We start from the raw sequence: 20,648 nt of genomic DNA, 5'->3' as shown, positions 1-20,648 counted from the left end.
AACCGCTGACCTTAAGGTTCGCAGCCCGATTCGTAACCACTACGCTTACTAGTACCTATTATATGGAATGTGTGCTCCATATATAATCTATAAAGAACAGAGGGTACAGATGAAGAAACTTCACGTAGGGAGAGGTCAGTTAGGCTTTGAACGATAAGCGAGAAACAGTGCTTCATACAGTGAGTCTCAAAGCATGTGTGTTGCAGTATAACAGCATGTGTCTGTTTATCATGTACAGGGTGCTCCAGTGCAGTAGAATCTGCAGTGGGCACTAGGCCCTTCTACCCACTCAGTGGGTAGATGAGGCACTAAAACCTAAATGGGACTCTTCCTCAGCCCTCTAGACTTGTAGGATCTTTCAAAGTTGGTTGGAATCTCCTTCTTAATCCTGAAAGCAAGAACTGAAATGAAAGGAGACAAAAAGCAGAAAAATCTAGGAAAAGTTCGTTTTTTGTTTTTTCACTACAGATTCAGAGAATATTACTTGGAAGACGGAAAAAAAGAAAATCTACTTCCAACCTTCATTATCCGCACGAACTGGCTGATGCATGTAAAACCTCCTTACTGGCAGCTTCAGAACTCCAGGCCTCTGTATTTCTAACCTAATGTTCTTACTGTATAGAGAAGATTTCAGGCATATTAAAAAGCAACACCTGACTTATCCACCCCAGCTTAGAAGAAAACCATTACAATTACTGCAGCCCATGTACACCCTATGAATCCTCTCTCTCAGCCTTTCCCATGCATGTTTCTATGCGTGCACTCTCTACATTAGTGATCTTCTGCAATACCATATTTAATTCCAAGAGAAAAGAAAAGCGTAACACAGTATGCCAGCTACCTAGAAGGAAATTGCCCAAATTTAAGGAGAAAGCTTCTGTGGGCCACACTGAGCAAGAAGCTGGCACTGAGGGAAGAAGATGTAACCATATCCTGGAAGACTAGTGTCAGAAAGAGGACTCAACACAAGCAGAGAATGAATGAATGAAAACAGCGCTTTGGGAAATCAGAAATAGGAGCTGATTTGAGAGTGCTGGCTTCCATCTGGTTGCAAAACCCCTCAGCTCAGCAAGTAGACAAATCAAAATGAATCAAGATCTCACTTCCCTAAATGTACAAATAACAACTCAATGGTGGGCCCCCCTGTACAAAACCAAACCCACTGTCACCAAGTGGATAACAAATCAGCAACCCTGAGGCTGTAAATATCTGCGGGACAGACAGTCTCATTCTTCTCCCTCAGAGTAGCTGGTGGGTGTGAACTGCTGACCCTGCAGCTAGCAGCCCAATGCCTAACTATCAAGGTTCCTTCCATGTGGAGAAATGGGAGCAAAACCCACTCAGCCTCTGTATGGGCTGTGCTGCATAGACAGAGCTCTTAAACTGGTCATAACAGCAGAACTGGAAACATCTGGCCTTGATTGAGGACCCTAGTTAAGCAGAAGGGATTCTTAGATAACGCCTCATTTGTTGCTTTTATTAGTTGCCGTAGAATTGGATCCAACTCATGGTGACTTTACTTTTATGTACAACTGAATGAAACACTGCCTGGTCTTGTGCCATCCTCCCAATTGTTGGTAAATGCCACATTAAAGCAACCTCCCTGCTGTCAAGTTGATTTTGACTCATCGTGACTGATAGAGGACAAGTAGAACTGTCCCAGAGTTTCCAAGGTTGAAAATCTTTACAGAAGGCTCATCTTTCTCCCACACAGTGGCTGCTGGGTTTGAACTACTGACCCTTTAGTTAGCCCAATGCTTAACTGACTGCAAACTGCCACGTTACTGACCTGTTTGTAAGGCTTGCAGAGACAGATATGTAGTCAAATATAATCAAGTGCTGTACCAACTCACAGAGGCCAACTCCACCAGCATGGGGGCAAACAGGAACTAAAATGAAAAAAAGATTTCTATTTAATGCCAAGAGGCTGGCAGAGAAATGGGAAATTATTACAATGACTATATTCAGATTAAGGAGCTCTGGTAGCGTAGTGGTTACGAGATGGGCTGCTAGCCTCAAGGTCAGCAGTCTGAAACTACGATTCCTTGGGAGAAAGATGTTTTCTTCTCCTGTCAATATTTACAACCTCGGAAACGCTATGCAGGGTCACTATGAGTTGGAACCAACTCCACGGCACATAACCACCACTTTGTTCTGATTACAATTCTCAAATACATCCTGGCATTATAGTTTCCACTTACAACAACCATAAAGAGAATTGAGCAGAGAGAGGAAGGGGTGAAAAAGAAGCCTATAGGTTTTTTTCCAAAATTAATCACTATAGCTCATAGGTGATTAAATAATTAAGTTTGGGAGAATGAAATTCCAAAATGAGAATTGTCAGATTCCCCAATTATGTCTAAATGACAATTAGAAAACAACATAAATGGCAAAATGAAGATTCATGTGAATAGAAAAGATCACTGGAGGAATCACAGGGGAATCATTGGGGAGGGGAGACAGGCATGTGATTTGCAGATGCCACAGAGCTCTTACTTCCAAACTTCTGGGCCATCAGCAACACTGAGAGGTTCTCATTGACGCTTCCCAGTCTGCAGCTGTCAATCTGGAGAAACTGCAGGGCATTGGCCTGTAGAAGCTGCTTAAATATCACTCTATTGTGGCACTAGAAACAGAATTACAAACAATACCAACAAGAGTCAGCATGGATCTTCTTCAAGGTCTCTGCCCCTGGCTGATGGTCATTACAAGTCCATCACTCCTCAGCTGCACAACCCCAAGGCCTTCAGGGATCCTGTACTGCATGTACTCTGTTCTCACTCAGCACTAGGTGAGCCCCAATAGTGCGGGTACTTACTTCTTTTACACATGTACTAGCGGAACAGTGGGAGTTGTATGAAGGCCACGCTCACTTTGCTTAGTAAGGAATAGCTGTCACAGCATTGGTGAGTGGGCGGTGCAGCGAGGTATCACAATGAAAAACAGTCAGAGTGAGGAGCAGATGGTGGGGGGCTACACAACCGAACCTCGCAAAGCACTGCTCCTTTTGCTGGGAGAGCTGAGACTCAGCCTCTCACACAGCTCTGGTCCGTGGGATGTGCAGCAGGCGTTGGCAGGCACTTGTGCTTAGTTTACTCAGTGAATAAAGTCACGCAACACTATTGATGCAATTTGGAAGCTGGCTTTCTGAAAACCACACCGTGCATTTTATTTCCCTGCAAAGGCATCTTTGAATTGCTTCCTTGTAAATTTTGATGAGACGGTTCAGAAAAGCTGAATGACCTTATCTGAAATGTAGACAAATCTACCACCTTCTAGACACATCTAACTCTGAACTCTGCACCATGATTCCGTTTCTGAGCATAGGAAAGTTCTCGAACTCAAAGAACAAGAGATGGGGGAGCCCACTGCCTGGCTGCATTCTCAGTTGGTGTCATGGAGCTCTGACCACAGACATCACTTACCTGTTCTCCTGTTGCAACACCAATCCCTAATGGGGCCAATGCCTAAAAGACATAAGGCAATCGGGTGTTATTTTCCTATGGTTTTGCACTGAAACTCCTAAATGTTTTAAAAATATTTGTAGCTGAAGGAGGAAACATCCCTGCTGTTGAGCCGTGTGAAGTTTCAAGGACAGCAGAAGGATGTCAAGGGGGGCCTGTGTGTATACGGATGGGGCTGTATGTGTCTACAGAAAAAAGAAAGCAAACATGTGTTCGTCTCTTGCCCCTGGCTCCCTTCCTGGCTAAGGCTCTGTGGATTTCCTTCTGCAGCGTCCTACTGGGTTATGCTCTGTGAATGGCCTGCTCGCCCCTCTCCTGGGCCTGGGCAGAGGTGGGACTCTGGGAGAAGACACAGCTACTCAGCAGTAACTCATCATGAATTCACATGGTTCCACCTCTGCCCAAATCCTTCTACAGGTCACCAACCACTCTGTAGTCCCTTTTCACTGCCTCCCTGATAACCACTCAGCAGTGCTATTCTAGAACATTTTCATGTTAATCCCAACTGCTGCTGAGTCAATTCTAACCCATAGCGACCCAGTGTACGGTTTCTGAGAAGCGGCTGACTTTTCAGTCTAGTGCATTAACCCACACTGCCACCCTAGGACTACAGAGGGTGACCTTGTTGTTGTTGTTTAGTGCCATCGAGTCAGTTCCGACTCATAGCGACCCTGACTAGGGTTTCTGAGGAGCAGCTGGTGAGCTTGAACTGCGGAATTTGCAGTTCAAACGGCTTTGCACTCTGGCACATTACCCTACAGTGTCACATCAGGATGCCTTGTTGTTATGTGCTGTGGACTCGGTCCCGACTCATAGCGACCCTGTACAGGGTTTCCGAGGCTGCAAATCTTTACAGGAGCAGAAAGTCTCATCTTTCTCCAGCAGAGCAGCAGGTAGTTTCAAACTGCTGACCGTGAGATTAGCAGCCCGATTTCGTAAACACTACGCTACCAGAGCTCCTTAAGACTCCTCCTCTGTTGTTGTTGTTGTTAGGTGCCAACGAGTCGGTACCAACCCATAGCGACCTTATGCACAGCAGAATGAAACACTGCCCTATCCTGGGCCAACCTCACTACTGTTGCCACACTTGAGTCCATCAATGCTGCCACTTGGCCAACCCATCTCGTTGGGGTCTTCCTCTTTTTCTCTGACCCTCCACCTTAACAAACATGATTATCCTTCTTCAGTGACTGGTCCCTCCTGACAATATGTCTGAAGTATAATAATATTTAGTAAATATTTAGTCACTGAAAATTTTATGAATAGGACTCCTTACAGCCCCTTTATAGGCTAGACGGAGACCATTAGTATGAACTCTTCATGTGCTGGAATCTTCCCCCAGCACACCCCTGCTGCTACTGTCCACCTGCCTGCCCACCCTCTCTCTAAAGCTCACTCACTTGCCTCACCCGTGGCCAGCTGCTCCCTCAGCCTCCAGGCTCCCTTGCTCTGTGTTCAGGGTAATAAAGTCAATGACACTGGGAGCTAAAGTGTTCTCAGCTCTTTTCCGCTGGAGCATATGCAAAACACTGATTTCAACTGCTGTCCTCGCAACCCAATGGCATGCCAGATTGCCCACATTATAAGGATGAGAAAATACATTTGTAGGGTTACTTTAACTGTCCTCAAATCGCAAAGCTAGAAAAAAACAGAGGCAGGACTTGAACTCTAGGCAGATTCTAGAGCCAGAGGAATGATTGGAATCACCAGAGGAAGCCAATTTTTCAGCAGAAAATTCCAGTTTATAAGTGTCCAGTCCAGAAGCTTATCCTGCTCTGACAAGATGTATGAACTTGGGCAAGTAACCCACCACCTCCAGCCTCAGCTCATCTGCAACAGGATGGAGCTGGCGCAGACACTCTCTAAAGGCATCATCTTCCAGTGATGATGAAACCACTAAAATGCTGCTTCAGTCATTTCTACAATGTTGAGTCTTCCTATCCAGGAGCATGGTATTTTCTTCCATTTTTGTAATTCTCTTTTGTTTTCTTGTAGTAGTGTTTTGTAATTTTCTTTGTATAGGTCCTTTGTTTCTCTTGTTATATTTATTCCACGGTATTTCATCCTTTGGGTGGCTATTGTAAATGGGATTGCTTTTCTAATGTCCTTTTCATCATTGTCATTTTTGGTATAGAGGAATCCAACTGATTTTTGTATGTTAATCTTATACCCTGCCACTTTGCTAAATCTTCCAATGAGGTCTAGTAGCTTTTTTACTGAGTCTTTGGGTTTTTCTATATATAGGATCATATCGTCTGCAAATAGGGAGAGCTTTACCTCTTCTTTGCCAATTTGGATGCCTTTAATTTCCATATCTTGCCGTATAGCTCTTGCTAAGACTTCCAACACAATATTGAATAGGAGCGGTGACAGAGGGCATCCTTGTCTTGTTCCTGTTCGCAGAGGAAAGGCTTTCAATTTCTCTCCATTGAGAGTAATATAGGCTGTTGGTTTTGTATATATGCTCTTTATTATGTTGAAGAATTTTACTTCGATTCCTATTTTGTTGAGTGTTTTTATCAGGAATGGATGTTGGATTTTGTCAAATGCCTTTTCTGCATCAATCGATATGATCATGTGGTTCTTTTCTTTTTTCTTATTTATATGGTGGATGACGTTGATTGTTTTCCTAATGTTGAACCATCTTTGCATCCCTGATATGAATCCCACTTGATCATGATGTATTATCTTCTTGATGTGTTGCTGAATTCTGTTGGCTAGGATTTTGTTGAGGATTTTTGCATCTATGTTCATGAGGGATATTGGTCTATAGTTTTCTTTCTTAATAACGTCCTTCCCTGGTTTTGGTACGAGGGTTATGCTTGCTTCATAGAATGTATTGGGAAGTTTTCCATCCTCCTCTATATTCTGGAATAATTTGAGTAGTATTGGTGTCAGCTCTTCCCTGAATGTTTGGTAGAATTCAGCTGTGAAGCCATCTGGGCCTGGGCTTTTTTTGGTTGGCAGTCTTTTGATGACTTGGTCAATTTCTTCTACTGTTATAGGTCTGTTTAGGTTTTCTATTTCATTGTATGTAAGTTTAGGTAGGTCGTGTTTATCCAGATATGTATCCATCTCTTCTAAGTTTTCAAATTTGTTGGAGTATTACTCTTCATAGTATTCTGTTATTATCCTTTTGATTTCCTTTGGTTCCGTTGTGACCTCACCCATGTGGTTTCTAATGCGTGTTATTTGTGTCCTCTCTCTCTTTTCTTTTGTTAGGTTTGCCAGTGGTCTGTCGATTTTATTAATTCTTTCAAAGAACCAGCTTCTTGTCTTGTTGATTGTTTCTATAGTTTTTCTGTTTTCTATCTCATTTATTTCTGCCCTGATCTTTACTATTTCCTTTCTTTTGGTGACTGTGTTCAGTCATTTCTAATGTAAGTATTCTTGGTTCACTGTCTCAAAAGACAAAGTAGAATAAAGGAAGGAGGGGGAAAGCCATTTATCTTGACTATTTTCATTCCATTCTGCAAGTTTAAAGCATATATGTTTCTGGCACTGAGTATGTATTAAATTTTACTTCTTCCTTTAAGTATTTCCTGAATTTGCACTAGTCTAACTGCCCCCTCTCTTTAAACCCCATGCCACCTACCATACCTAGATGTTTGAACACGCTCCCTCCCTCCTATCCCTGCCTCTAGCTCCTTTCTGCCCATTCCTCCTCCCACCCACCCTGCCCACTCTATTCCACATGGTGTCATCAGTCTACCACCTCTCATTCCAGGACCCACAGCTAAAAGAATAGGAAGAAGATTCTTGGGGAAGGGCCCTGTTGAGTCAGGAATGTTCATCCCAATTCTCATTTCAGATGGAAGTTGCTTTGTGGCTCCTCCAGGCCCTTCCCTCCCCTGCAGCTTAGCTTTCCTCTCAGCTTTGTCCCAGCTCCACGAAGCCCTTTCTAGAAAGCAGTCCCAACCCACACACCATCTTCCCTGCCTCAGCACCCCAGCACTATTGCACTTGCCCAGCTTTTGTCTTTTAGTGTTTTCTCTCCAGCTAGGCTGTAGAGCAGGAGAGTGGAGCACATGTCTTATTCATAGGTTCCCACTGAGTGCCAGACATCTGGTAGATAAGATGTTGATTTACTAGGAGAAACAGAGAAGATTAGGCCCCTGGGAGTCGGTAGTCCATGTAAGACACAGTGAGGCATCTCTCTTAGAACTTGGAATTAATATTGTCCTCAGAGTTAAAGTTTTTAAATCACCACATAATGGGAGAAAGTATAGCCAAGAAACTACCACTCGTCTGTCATTTTGTTATACTTTGGTGGCTTGTGTGTTGCTGTGATTCTGGAAACTATGCTACTGGTATTTTAAATACCAGCAGGGTCACCCATGATGGACAGGTTAGCAGAGTTTCCAGACTAAGACAGACTAGGAAGAAAGAGAGATGGCCCACTTCTGAATGTTTAGGCACGAAAACCTTATGAATAACAGTGGAACACTCAGATCTCATGCCAGAAGAGGAGCCCATCAAGTTGGAAAGCACTCAAAATGTGACTGGGGAGGAGACACCACCTCAAAGTAGAGTCGAACTTAATGACATGGATGAAACAAAGCTTTCAGGACCTTCATTTGCTAATGGGGTGCAATTCAAATAAGAAGAAACAGCTGCAAACATCCATTAATAATCAGAACGTGGAATATATGAAACATGAATCTAGGGATATTGAAAGTCATCAGAAATGAAATAGAACACAAAGATCAATATCCTAGACATTTGTGAGCTACAATGGACAGGTACTGGCCTTCTGAATCAGACAATCATATGGTTTACTATGCTGGGAAAGACAAATTGAGGATGAGTGACATCTAAGTCATCCTCAAAAAGAGAATTTCAAGTTCTAGCATGAAGTACAAGGCTGTCTGTGATAGGATAATATCCATAAGCCTACAAGAAAGATCAGATAATACCACTATTATTCAAATTTATGCGCGAACCCCTAAAACCAGTGATAAAACTGCAAGGTGGGTGTGAACCACAAGGTCAGCAGTTTAAACTCACCAGATGCTCCTTGGAAACCCTATACAAGGTCCCTATGGTACTTAACAACAACAACAACAACAACAAACCTACTTCTTCAATCGGCAATATATCAAACATGTAATCAAGATGCATTGATAAATACTGGTGATTGGAATGGAAAGATTGGAAACAAAAGAGGAAAGATCAGCATCTGGAAAATATGGCCTTGGTGATAGGAATAATGCTGAGGTCAAATGACAGAATGTTACAAGTCAATGATTTCTTCATTGGAAATACCTTTTTTCAACAAATAAACAGTGAATATACATGTGAATGGAGTCCCGATGTGGCACTGTGGGCTAAGGCATCAGACTACAAAGCCGTTTGAACTGCTAGGTCGGTAGTTCACACTCACCAGCTGCTCCTCAGAAACCCTACATAGGGTCGCTATGGGTTGGAATCGACTCAATGGCACTTAACAATGTGAATCTCACCAGATGGAAAACACAGGAATCAAATTAACTATATTTGTGGAAAGAGACAATGGAGAAGCTTAATATCATCTGCCAAAATAGGAAAGTTTATGAAACAGACCAGCAACTGCTCATATACAAGTTCAGGCTGAAACTGAATAAAATGAAAACAAATTCATGAGCGCCAAAATATGACCTCGTGTATACATCACCTGAATTCAGAGACAATATCAAGAACAAATTGGATGTTATTAGACACCAATGACTGAAGACCAGAAGAGTTATGGGATAACATCAAGAACATCATACATTAAGAAAGCAAAAAATTATGCTAAAAATAATTAAAAAACAGTTGCAGCAGTACATCAACAAGGAGCTGCCAGAAATTCAAGCTGCATTAGGAAGAAGACGTGGAACGAAGGATATTATTGCTGATGTCAGATGTATCTTGGCTGAAAGCAGAAAACACCTGAAAAATGTTTACTTGTGTTTTACTGACTGTGTTTAGTCATTCAATTGTGTGAATCATAACAAACTATGGTTTACAATGCAAAGAATGGGTATTTCCAAACACTAAATTGTGCTCATTAGGAACTTGTACACATACCAAGAGACAGTCATTAAAACAGAACAAGAAGATACTAAATGGTTTAAAATCAGGAAAGGCGTGTGCCAGGGTTGTATCCTTTCACCATACTTATTCAATGTGTATGCTGAGCAAATAATTTAAGAACCTGGATTTTATAAGGAATGTGACATCAGAAATGGAGGAAAGTCATTAACAACCTGCAATATGCAGAGGAAACAACCTTGCTTGCTGGAAGTGAAGATGACTTAAAATACTGATGAAAATGAAAGACCTCAGCCTTCAGTGTGGATTGCACCTCAATATAAAGAAAATGAAAATCCTTACAACTGGACCAATAAATAATATGATAAAAGATCGAAGTTGCCAAAGCAAAGATCCACAATCAACACGTAAGGAAGCAGCAGTCAAGAAATCAAATGACCTATTGCATTAGACAAATTTGCTGCACAAGACCTTTTTAATGTGTTCAAAAGCCAAGATGTCAGTGTAAGGTGTACCCAACTCAAGCCATGGTATTTTCAATCACTTCAAACGTGTCTGAAAGTTGGACAATAATGAAGAGCACAGAGAATCAATACATTTGCATTATGGTGTTAGAGAAGAATATTGAAAGTATCATGAACTGCTAGAAGAACAAACAAAACTGTCTTGGCAGCAGTACAAAGAGAATGCTCCTAAGAAGCCTGGATGACCAGATTTCGTCTCTTGTACATTGGACATGTCAGGAGGAATTAGTGCCTAGAGAAGGACATCATGCTCAATAAAGTGAAATGTCAGCAAAAAAGAGGAAGACACCCCCCACCCCCCGCCGACAGGGGACTGACAGTGGGCTCACACTAACAATGGGCTCACACATAACATTGTGAGGATGGTACAGGACTTGGCAGTGTTTCCTTCTGTTGTGCACAGGGTCACTATGAGTTGAAACTGACTCAAGGGCACCTGTGATAGTTAAGGTTTTGTGTCAGTTTGACCAGGCCAAGATTCTCAGTGGTTTGGCAGTTGAGATGTAGTTATTCCCATGATGGGATCAAATATAATGTAATCAACTTTATGATGAGGTCCAATTGAAATGAAGTTTCCTCAGGGACGTGGCCTGCTTCCAATATCTTAGACACTCAGGCAAATCTGGTTTACTCTCTGCTGGGTCTCAGTCTTGAATCTGGATAGTCCTCTGACCTCCAAATCTTTGAACTTGACACAGTGCTGATCCTGGAAGTCATCAGCCTGCCTTCTTACCTGCTGGATCTGCCTGCCTTCTTACCTGCTGGACCTGCCTGCCTTCTTACCTGCTGGACCTGCCTGCCTGTCTGCCTGCTGCTATCTGACCTATCGATCTTGGCCCATGTGAGTCAGAAGCCTCCAGCCTGACATCTAACTCAGGGACGACGTGGGACTGACCACCTCAACAACTGTGTGAGCCATTTCCTTGACATAAACCTGTCACATTTAGACATAGGAGTGCAGTGGCTCCACAGGATAAGCACAGGTCTACAAGCCAGAAAGTTGTCAGTTTGAGCCCACCAGCCATTCTGAGGGAGAAAGATGATGCTAACTGCTTCTGCAAAAAGATTTAAAGCTTTACAAACCCTATACAGGGTTGCTATGAGTTGGAATCAACTGCATAGCTCTTAATAACAACAATAACAATATATACATAGATAAGCTTCACTAGTTTTGCTTTTCTAGAGAGCCCAGTCTAAGACAGCACCTAACAAACAGATAAAAAAAATTAGCTACGAAAGTTGTCTCAGTGAAAAAGCAATGTGCCTGTGCAGGCCAGATATATGGATGAATGCACTGACCCCCAAGGACAGTGCAGGAACAAAAAAGAGTAAGAAGTGAAGCTGGAATCTCTGCCCAGAGGAGGGAGATGAAGTTTAAGACTTACAATGTCTGGTGCCAGAAGTAAGAAGAAATGTCCCTGCTTTGTGAGCAGAAGGCAGTAAGGCTGCGGGGGGATGAGAGCATGGGGCCACCTTAGCCTGAGAGCGCTGCATATTCAGTTATGTAACTAACTGCCACCCTGACGCCCCCACTCATCACACAGCCTGTGGTTTAACACCGCTTCCCATGGGCCTGCTCTGGTCAGGGGTTACAAAACAGGGTGCTCTAGCTTTAGAAATCAGTGCTGCCAATGTGGGGAGTGGGACTGAGAGACAGTGTTCCTCAGACATGCTGACATTATCAGGCTCTTCCTGACCCTGGAAGGAGAGAGGCCAGTCCCCACCGGGGCGACTTTGCTGAGGAAGCACCCAGTTAACAGAACTCTGAGGAAACAACCTTCTCCAGGAAGGCCCAGTCTTCCCATGAGCTGAGCCAACCTTTTCTTTTGAGTCACCCAGAGGAATCCATACCTTTTTGTTTCATTCTGGTGAGCAAAATATTTCTACTATTGGTCACAGTTCTATATTTACAAAGCATGGGAACCATGCCCACTAACCTTTGGACCAGGGGTAACCTCTCAGCTTGCAGCACTTTATTTAGAAGCAATAGAAATAATGGCAGTGGGTAAGCTGAAGTGAATAAAAGCAGGTCAGGTCTGCAATTCCAGTTCTTACCACAAGTGACAATTACTTCAGCTACTTGGTGAGGAAACATAAAAGAGGGTAAGAAGAGCTATGGGACAGGCTATGACCACTCTAAGAGAATCAAATGAAGAAAAGCTGCAGCAATGGCAGCTTTTGTACCTTAGAAATGGCAGCGTGGCCAAGGATGTCATCGGGGGAGGTTGGCTCCTCAATCCACAATGGCTTGAACTCGGCCAGCTTGGACACCCATTCTACAGCTTCAGGCACATCCCAGCGCTGATTGGCATCCATCATCTGTAAGAGGAAGAGGCCCTTGATGACCGGGTCTGCCCAGGACTGACCTTGCACTCCAGAGCTGTGACTCTCAGGGAGGAGATGATGTCACCCAGTGCCACCAACTCTGAAGCCCACTCTCCAAGGGAGCCTGGCACCTTCCCGGCAGAGGCGACACTCAGCCCTAAGAAGGAGCCTCCCAAGGAGGCCACGCCCTCTGCCCAAATAGAGGGAGCCAACAGCAGGCACAGAGACTCAGACTCCAGCTCAAGAGACTCCTTTGGAGGAGATGCACACTGGTGAACTTGACTGCTGTGATCACTGAAAATGCCTTGCCCAGGGTCCTAAAGAGATGCTCACTGGATCAATATCCACTTAGATGTCACCCAAGTAAATCTGTATTAACCCTGTTAGTAGGAGCATACTATCATACTTTAAATCATTATACATACTCAATACTGAGCTCACGGTAATAATTATTGGGTACCCACAATAGGTCTAGTATAACAACCCAAACATGTCCATAAATTAAGCATCTACTCCACTAAGCACTTTATGGATTTTATCTCACTTAATATTTACAACTGATAGAAGTCATTCATATTAACCCATTTTATAAGTAGGAACTCTGGTAGCGTAGTGGTTACGAGATGGGATGCTAACCTAAAGGTCGGCAGTTTGAAACTACCAGCTGTTCCATGGGAGAAAGATGAGGCTTTCTGCTCCCATAAAGATTTACAGCCTCGGAAACCCTGTGCAGGGTGGCTATGAATCGGAATCAACTCCATAGCACACCACTACCACCACCATAAATTGGAAAGCTGACATGCAGGTAAGTTATTATCCTTACTCAAGGGCAAGTCAAGTAAACTGTGCATTCAACCTAGACCTCTTTTGGGTCCAGGTCCCTGGTTCTTTGCACTCTGCCAATGCTCCTGACGGCCAAGTGCTTGGGGTACAGACTTAAGAAGACTAACAGATCCCTCTAGTAGAACATGGTTAAGTGGGGAGATGCTATGAGGACCAGAGCAAAGTGCACTCAGAATCAATTTTTATCATAAATTATTTACATGAGGATGACTTCATAAAACAAAAATAGCTTTATTAGTGCATACTGGGACTTCTGATCATATGTCAAGGACTTCAAACTTGTCACTTAAATTATAAAACAAGCCTCTTTATTAAAAAAATAATAATTTACTATGACAATACTTTCCGAAGATATTTTACACATAATAAGAAGTGCTTTATAAAAATGCACAGTCAAGAATGCCTGATCCTTCTGTTTATCCCAGCCAAAGCTTCCGGCTAAGCTGCCTGACAAGCCCCATAAGTACGATGTGTTCAGAAGGGAGATTAAATGAGGCTGCAGCAGGGCCAGTGGAAGTCCTGCTTGCTTAAGTGCATCTGCGTTAGCAAGAAGGAAAGCTTCCTAAGATTCCAGGTCTTATTTAACCAATTCTGCAGGGAAAATAAAATAAAATGGCCACCCCCCACAATGTTGTTGCTGTTGTTTTATTTTTTCAAGAGCTGACCTACTACAAGACCAGAGAGCTGTACTTTGTCTGTAAGTTTAAGTTTCCCAGTGTTCTTCAGCCCTTGCTAGAAATGAGTTGCTTTGGTCCTGGACAAAGTCTTCGTGGCGACTGCTTACTTCCCAGCAGCTGCGCGTCTATTTACCAGTGTTTTCTCGGGTCCGATCATGTCTCTGATAAGCCGACACCTGCGGATGTCATCCTGGAGATCAGCCCCAACCTTGACTTTGAACCTACAAGATACATGTGGTTGGCAGTTTACATCTGTCCCTTGTCCTGGCAGATGCCCAGGTTTCCTGGAGAAGGGCCCCCTCTGTCAATAATTTGCAGATCACATTGTCTAGTACTAGCCTGATGGCACCTAATCAGCTGCAGACAAGTCACTTGCGAAAAAGCCTCAAACTCCGTGTCTTCCTCACTATATGGGCAATGGCTCTAACTCACCTGCTGATTGGAAGTTAAGGAGCTGGAGAGGGATGTTAGACTTGAACCAATTTTTAGGAACATGAACCAAGTTATTACTGTATCATGAAAAGGAATGAAATCCAGAAAAGCCACGAAATCCAGAAAAGCCACAATCAGAACTGAAGTGAAGGGTTGGAATGGAAAGGATGCCACCGAGCTGTCCAACTGTATCCTGAACCTAAGAGAATTATTTATAAAAATGCTCACACAGCCCTTTCTATAGCCTGATTTGTCTTACTAGCACAGTGAGAGGTGGGCCACAGAGACCTCTGATTCCCCACATAGGGGTCTGGGGCTCAGACGGTAATATGTCTTCCTAAGATCACAAAGTTTCAGAGTAGCATGGGCCTCATTCATCACATCTCGCCACATCTGCAAATCCACTCTGACATGCTCCATCCCTCCCCCCTTCTCATCACCCAAGGAGGGTGGCATCCGCCTGCATGTGCCCTGCCCCTTCACCCTGTACACTCAAGGTCACGACTGCCTGTAGGACTCAAGCATGGCCACAGGGGCCACTCCCAGCAGAGCTAGGGTACCCAAATGTCCAGCCTCTCTACTTACAGAGCCCCAGCTTCCAGTTGGGCAGTTACTGGGGTCCTCTCCCCCTGGTTGCTGTTGTTAAGTGCCATCGAGTCGATTCTGACTCATAACAATCCTGTATAGTCAGCACTAAACTCACGTAAGACATTTCTAAACCAGGTGCTTCCCCCCAGATAATTGCAGCTGGCCAAGGCTGCTAGATGCTGTCCTATGTTAGAAGCAGATGGAATCTTTCCTGAGTCTTCTCTGACTCACTGGGCATAATTAAATTACTCTGGCCTTCCCTGGACATGTAGACAAGAGGAAGAAGCCAGCACACATTGAGCCCCTGATAGAATCCTGCACATACTGGTCCTGGACAGATATTTGTTGTTGTTGTGAAGTGCTGTTATGTTGGTTCTGACCCATAGCGACCCTGTATAGGGTTTCCGAGGAGTAGCTGGTGAGCTTGAACCACTGACCTCGAAGTTCAAATGGCTTTGCAGTCTGGCACATTAACTCACAGTGCCACACCAGGACAGATATGGCAACTATTCTTGAGGAGAACCGTGACTTAGTATTATCTATCTTTTATAGAGCGGAAGTACAAGGTTCAGAAAGGTTGAGCAATTTGTCTAAGATATCACACAGCTAATACTGGCAGGGAATGCTGGGAAGAAAGACAAGATTTGTATTCAAATCTATAGGTTCCAAAGCCTCTCTTCACCACTGCTTGCTGCCTTCTGCACTTTCTCCCTTCCTAGCCCAGTATTCAGTGAAGGAGTTAACAAGAATTCTGTACCTCTTTAACTTTAATGGGTGCATGAATCACCCAGAGACCTGATACAAATGCAGATTCTGAATCAGCAGGTGTAGGGAGAGACCTGAGAATCTGCATTTCTAACAAGCCCCCAGATGCTGCTGCTGCTCCTGGTCCATGGACTACACTGACAACCAGACAGACTGACAACCAGACAGACGACAGCCTGGGCCCAATGGCCACGTGTGAGGTGACAGGCCCTCTGTGTCCTGCACTGTATCAAGATCCTGGGCCACTGACAACCATAGGGCCACCAAAGGAATGGCCCAGAATGCTCACAGATCTATAACCATGGTACTTAACCAAAGGGAGGAGAGGAAGAAAAGAAAAAGGGAAGGGCAGTCATTCTAGGGGCAGAGGAGCAGACTGACTCTTGAGAACTTCATGAAGAACTTGGAAGTGGCTCGAAGTTACCTGGGAGATAGGAGTTCACAAAATAAAAGATCCTTCTATAACACTCAGAGCTATTAAACAATGGAAAAGTATCGTACAAAGTTAAGCTCGCTGTCCTTGGGATATTCAAGCAGAAGCTGAATTTAAGTTTGTTACTGACAGTAAATCATGTATTTCTACTCTACATTGGAAGGAGCCCTGGTGGCACAGTGGGATAAGCATTGGCTGCTAACTGCAAAGTTGGTGGTTCAAATCTAAAAGTGGCTCTGCAGGACAAAGGTAAGACTATCTTCCAAGATTTACAGCCTCAGAAACGCTATGGAGTAGTCCTACTCTGTCTTGTAGGGTTTCTTTGGAATCAACTAGATGGCAGTGGATTTGCTTTTGGTATTCCAGATTGGTGCTTAAAATTGATGCTCTCTGAGGTCTTGTTTAACTCTGGCATTCTAGGATTCTACTCCATGCTCAGTGCACAAAGGTCCCAGCATTGATTCAGAAGCTTCTCTCACCCATCCCTGGAGGCCAGGCTGCCTACGCATGCATCCTGGTGTGCCAAGTGCTTCTAAGCCGGGCTCCTCTCCACTCACAAACCCTCCTCCCGCTAAGCCACAGACAGCTGAGTCCATTACTCCACAGGCAGTTACCTTGTCCAGCCGTCCCGCAGGGCCACGGAGCAGAGCTGCAGGGGAGGAGTACACCCATCAGTCACTCATCCATCAGAGCACACTGAGATGAGACACCCTCCTTAGGCTAATGGTACCTCTGACCTGGAGTTAACAATGCTCTGGCTGTGGCATAAGCCAGAAAAACAACCAGGTGTTGTTGAAATTAAGAGTGGAAACATCTTAGCCAACAGGTATAACTCTTTGTACTTATAATTTTCTTTCCTCATCTCTTTGGGAACCATTTCTTAAATTGTGACATTTCTGAAAGAGGAATATCACTCTACTATCCCTCTTTAAAAGGAGCTCTGGTAGCGTAGTGGTTACGAATCGGGCTGCAAACCTTAAGGTCAGTGGTTCGAAACTACCAGCTGCTCCGCGGGAGAAAGATGAGGCTTTCTACTCCTGTAAAGATTTACACCCTCGGAAACCCTGTACAGGGTCGCTATGGGTCGGAACCGACTCGACGGCACTTAACAACAACAACATCCCTCTTTAAAGCTAGTACACTTTATGCCATCCACAGAACTAATGGATGATACAGTATCAAACAGAAACCAGTCTCCTTTATCAACCTTAGCTCTGATTGCAGGTTGATGAGAAAGTTATCGGGCCACAGGATATGCCTACTAGGGTGCTCCATGCACTACACAACTTCTAGTACCTTAGTTCTTAACCTCTCCCAGGAAGACAGGTATTTCTTTCTCATTTCAGTGAGGAAATGGAAGCTCAGTGTGGTTAAGCAACGTGCATGGCATGACACACTGGGAATGTCTGGAACCCAATCCTGACTGCTTCCTTTCAGAGGTCAACCTGGGAGTCATAGGTTGCAGAGACCAGTGCCCATACTGTGAATGGCTTTATTTCTGCACATGTAAAAGTAATTTTCATAATGATGCCTTGGACCAGACCTAAAATGAATTAGAAAGGCTGACGGAAAATATCTTCCAGAAAGCCAGGAGTATAAAGCCTTTCTACAAAATTAGATTAAAAACGCCAACCTGCTTCAAGGTGTTATCCGAGTACCCGAGCCAGGCACACGATGTGGTATAGGCAGGATAGCCATGTGCCAGCATCTGCACTTCTGTAAAAACAATACTGGTCAGCACCTGGCCTTTTCCAGTGACCTTCAAAATCAGAGGAGCACTTGGGTGGTGCGAATGGTTACATGCTCAGCTGCTAACGGAAAGGCTGCAGGTTCTAGTACACCCAGAGGTGAGTAAGAAGAAAGGCTTAGCAATCTAATTCAAAAAGATCACAGCCACTGAAAACCACGTGGAGTACAGTTCCACTCTGATGCATTCAGGCTCTCCTGAAGTCGGAACCGACTCAACAGCAACCATTCTGAACCAGAACTCCCTATGGTCAAGCTGCTCTCATGGAGAATCCAGCTATTCTTCTTTTGATCCTCCCATAACATACACATCCAGCAACTAGTCTGGCCTCCCGACTACGGTTCATGATGATGAAATCACCCAGGAGGTAAAGCCTGGGTGGTAGGGATACCATCTTGGACTGTCCCACTCACCATGGCCCTCTCATGTCCTGCAGTGTAACCCTAAGGCCAGGCTGACTCCTGATGGCTGACATGGCCTCTGTGCATTGAGGCTTTCATCCAGACCAGGCGTCTGTCTGGGGGCCTGGCTGCTGGAGGATATCTGGGAGGATAATGTGCACCCTCAAAAGACAGCAATGGTCAAAAAAACAGTGATGGAAACTTTCTCTCGTAGCCTACCTCTCTCCTTGTTTCCAGCTTGACCTTTTTGCAGTATTTCTGGAAAAAATAAAGAGGATCACTTACTCTCTGAGACAAGCACGCTGTCACATCAGTAGAAATCAAAAGACTTGCATCACGTAAGTGTGACTCACCGTAGGCCTCCTCCTCGGTCAAGGCGTCGGAAATGTACCTGAAGTCTATGCAGGACAGCAGCGTCTTGGGATCCTGCAAAGAGAAGGCTCTCAAAATGGGATCAGGTTTCCAGGAATCCGCTTCCACTGACACAGGGGTTGTGCAGATGTTCGGTGTGCAGCCCCTCTGAGGCTCATCCATACCACGTGACCAAGTCCACAGACCTTGATGCTCTGCAGCTCCAAATAGCCCACAAATACTCTTTCCTGAAAAGGGGACCTGGCATAAGGCAAACCCTCAAGACAAGTAGGCGGATGGAGGAATACAGAGTGTCCATCCACACACCATTGCTCCACACAGAAGGTGACAATGTAGGAGCTGTGGGAAGGTGAACATGACCCTAGAGCAACTGAGCAGGCTGGTCTCCATGTCAGGCCACCAGGTCAACCCTGAGCCTCCTGCTTACTAACAGCACAGCCTTGGATGATTTCTCTCCTGTAAAGTGGGGAGGATCATAAAATTGGCAATACTACAGTGGAGCTGTGGTGTAGTGAGTTATCTAATGTCTCTTTTAGTCATAGTCTGTAACTCCCATCAAACAACGTTCCTGCCTTGCTAGGTCTGAGTAAGAGAATGGGGGAGACGATACTGATAGGATAACATGACTCAGCTGTGGATGTTAGCAGTTAATTGTAATTGGAAAAATCTGAAATTCTTCCTGTAGTTGTTAAGTGCCATCGAGTCGGTTCCGACTCATGGTGACTTTATATAGAGTTTCCAAGGAGTGACTGGTGAGTTTGAACCACCGATCTTGCAGCCCAAACCCACCTTGCAGTCCAGTGTTAGCTTACAGCACCACATCAGGACTCCTTGGCACTCTACTATGGGGGTTTAAATTGAGCCATCTCAGAAGTAGGAGGGGATATCTCACTACCACCGAAAAAGAAGAACCAGAAGCAGAACGCATCCTTTAGAAACAGAGATCCCTGCGGCACTTTGACCCTCATGGATCCAGGGACAGAAAGCTGTGACACCGGAGGAGTGGCAGAGAAGCAGCAGCAGAACCAAGAACCAGAGCATGAGACAGAGCAGTGAACTTGCCAGCCCACGGAGCAAGTAAAGCTGAACGACTTCAGACAGGAAGCTTGCTTGTAAGCTTGAAAGCCTCCAGGCACTTAGTGGGGGAACTAGGTTTGCTGAACCACAGAGCTTGAGCCAGGCTGAAGCTTATTGTGGTAGGAGTGGTGTTTCCTATGGGCATTTATCAGCAGCTGACTGGAACAACTGTGCCCTGAGCCTTTCTGACCCCGAATCCTAACCTGTTAACTTCCAATAAACTCCTAAGTGTGAAATTGTCTCTGAGTTCTGGGTATCCACTGCAATGGATTACTGAACCCAGTGGAGTAGAGAGGATTATGGGAGAATACTTTGTTGTCTCAAATTTTTGCAGGGGTTAAATAGGAGAGTGCCCACAAGTGCTGGGGAGCACTTTCTGACTCACCCAAACACAACCTTCAGGCATGCTCTCAGTCTGAGCCTCTCACTGGGACCTCTCCCACCCAAAGCAACCAGTAGCTCTATTCCCACTAATGTTTTAAGGTGACCTAGAATATTCATATATAACTGTTGATGTTGTTGTTAAGTGATGTCATGTCAGTTCCAACTCAATACTCTGCACAACAGACCAAAACATGCCCAGCCCTGTGCCACACTCACAATTGTTACGTTTGAGCCCACTGTTGCTACCACAGTATTAATCCACCTCATTGGGGATCTTTCTTTTTTGCTGACCCTCCACTTTACCAAGATATATAATTGCTAAAAATCATAAAAAGCTCTTGCCACTCTGAGATTTTACTTCTTTAAGAGTCTTGGTATTGACACTACTGTAAAAGACTAAGAAAAATAAATTATACTAAAAGGGGGTAGGGGAAAGTCTTTGTTGGTTGTTGGGAAGTTGGTGATGGGTGGAGGAAGGGGGAAGGATGGAGCACAGGGTGGGTATTGGACACAGGAGAGCTTGGGTGCTAGGGAAGGGGGCAATATACAGGGAGGGTGAGGAAAGTGGAGAAACGGGGCAGATGGGAGAACAATTGGGCATGTT

General features: G+C 44.5%; 1 protein-coding gene across 1 annotated transcript in view; it reads right to left on the bottom strand.

The window, feature by feature from the left end:
* Window positions 1-382: 382 nt before the first annotated feature.
* Window positions 383-20,648, bottom strand: part of ENOSF1 (enolase superfamily member 1) — a 50,868-nt gene continuing 30,602 nt past the window's right edge. Inside the window, exons 6-15 of the mRNA XM_006867295.1 lie at window positions 18,565-18,637; window positions 18,431-18,469; window positions 17,697-17,779; window positions 16,678-16,712; window positions 13,979-14,066; window positions 12,185-12,319; window positions 3,426-3,467; window positions 2,497-2,626; window positions 1,790-1,889; window positions 383-401 (exon numbers count right to left, since the gene is read on the bottom strand). Of these exons, the coding sequence (XP_006867357.1) occupies window positions 383-401; window positions 1,790-1,889; window positions 2,497-2,626; window positions 3,426-3,467; window positions 12,185-12,319; window positions 13,979-14,066; window positions 16,678-16,712; window positions 17,697-17,779; window positions 18,431-18,469; window positions 18,565-18,637 (744 nt within the window). The remainder of the gene's footprint in view (window positions 402-1,789; window positions 1,890-2,496; window positions 2,627-3,425; window positions 3,468-12,184; window positions 12,320-13,978; window positions 14,067-16,677; window positions 16,713-17,696; window positions 17,780-18,430; window positions 18,470-18,564; window positions 18,638-20,648) is intronic.

This window comes from Chrysochloris asiatica, unplaced genomic scaffold (genome assembly GCF_000296735.1).
Source record: "Chrysochloris asiatica unplaced genomic scaffold, ChrAsi1.0 scaffold00103, whole genome shotgun sequence".
Lineage (NCBI taxonomy): Eukaryota > Metazoa > Chordata > Mammalia > Afrosoricida > Chrysochloridae > Chrysochloris > Chrysochloris asiatica.
Note: the sequence above shows the minus strand (reverse complement) of the source record. Positions and strands in the feature narration are given on the sequence as shown.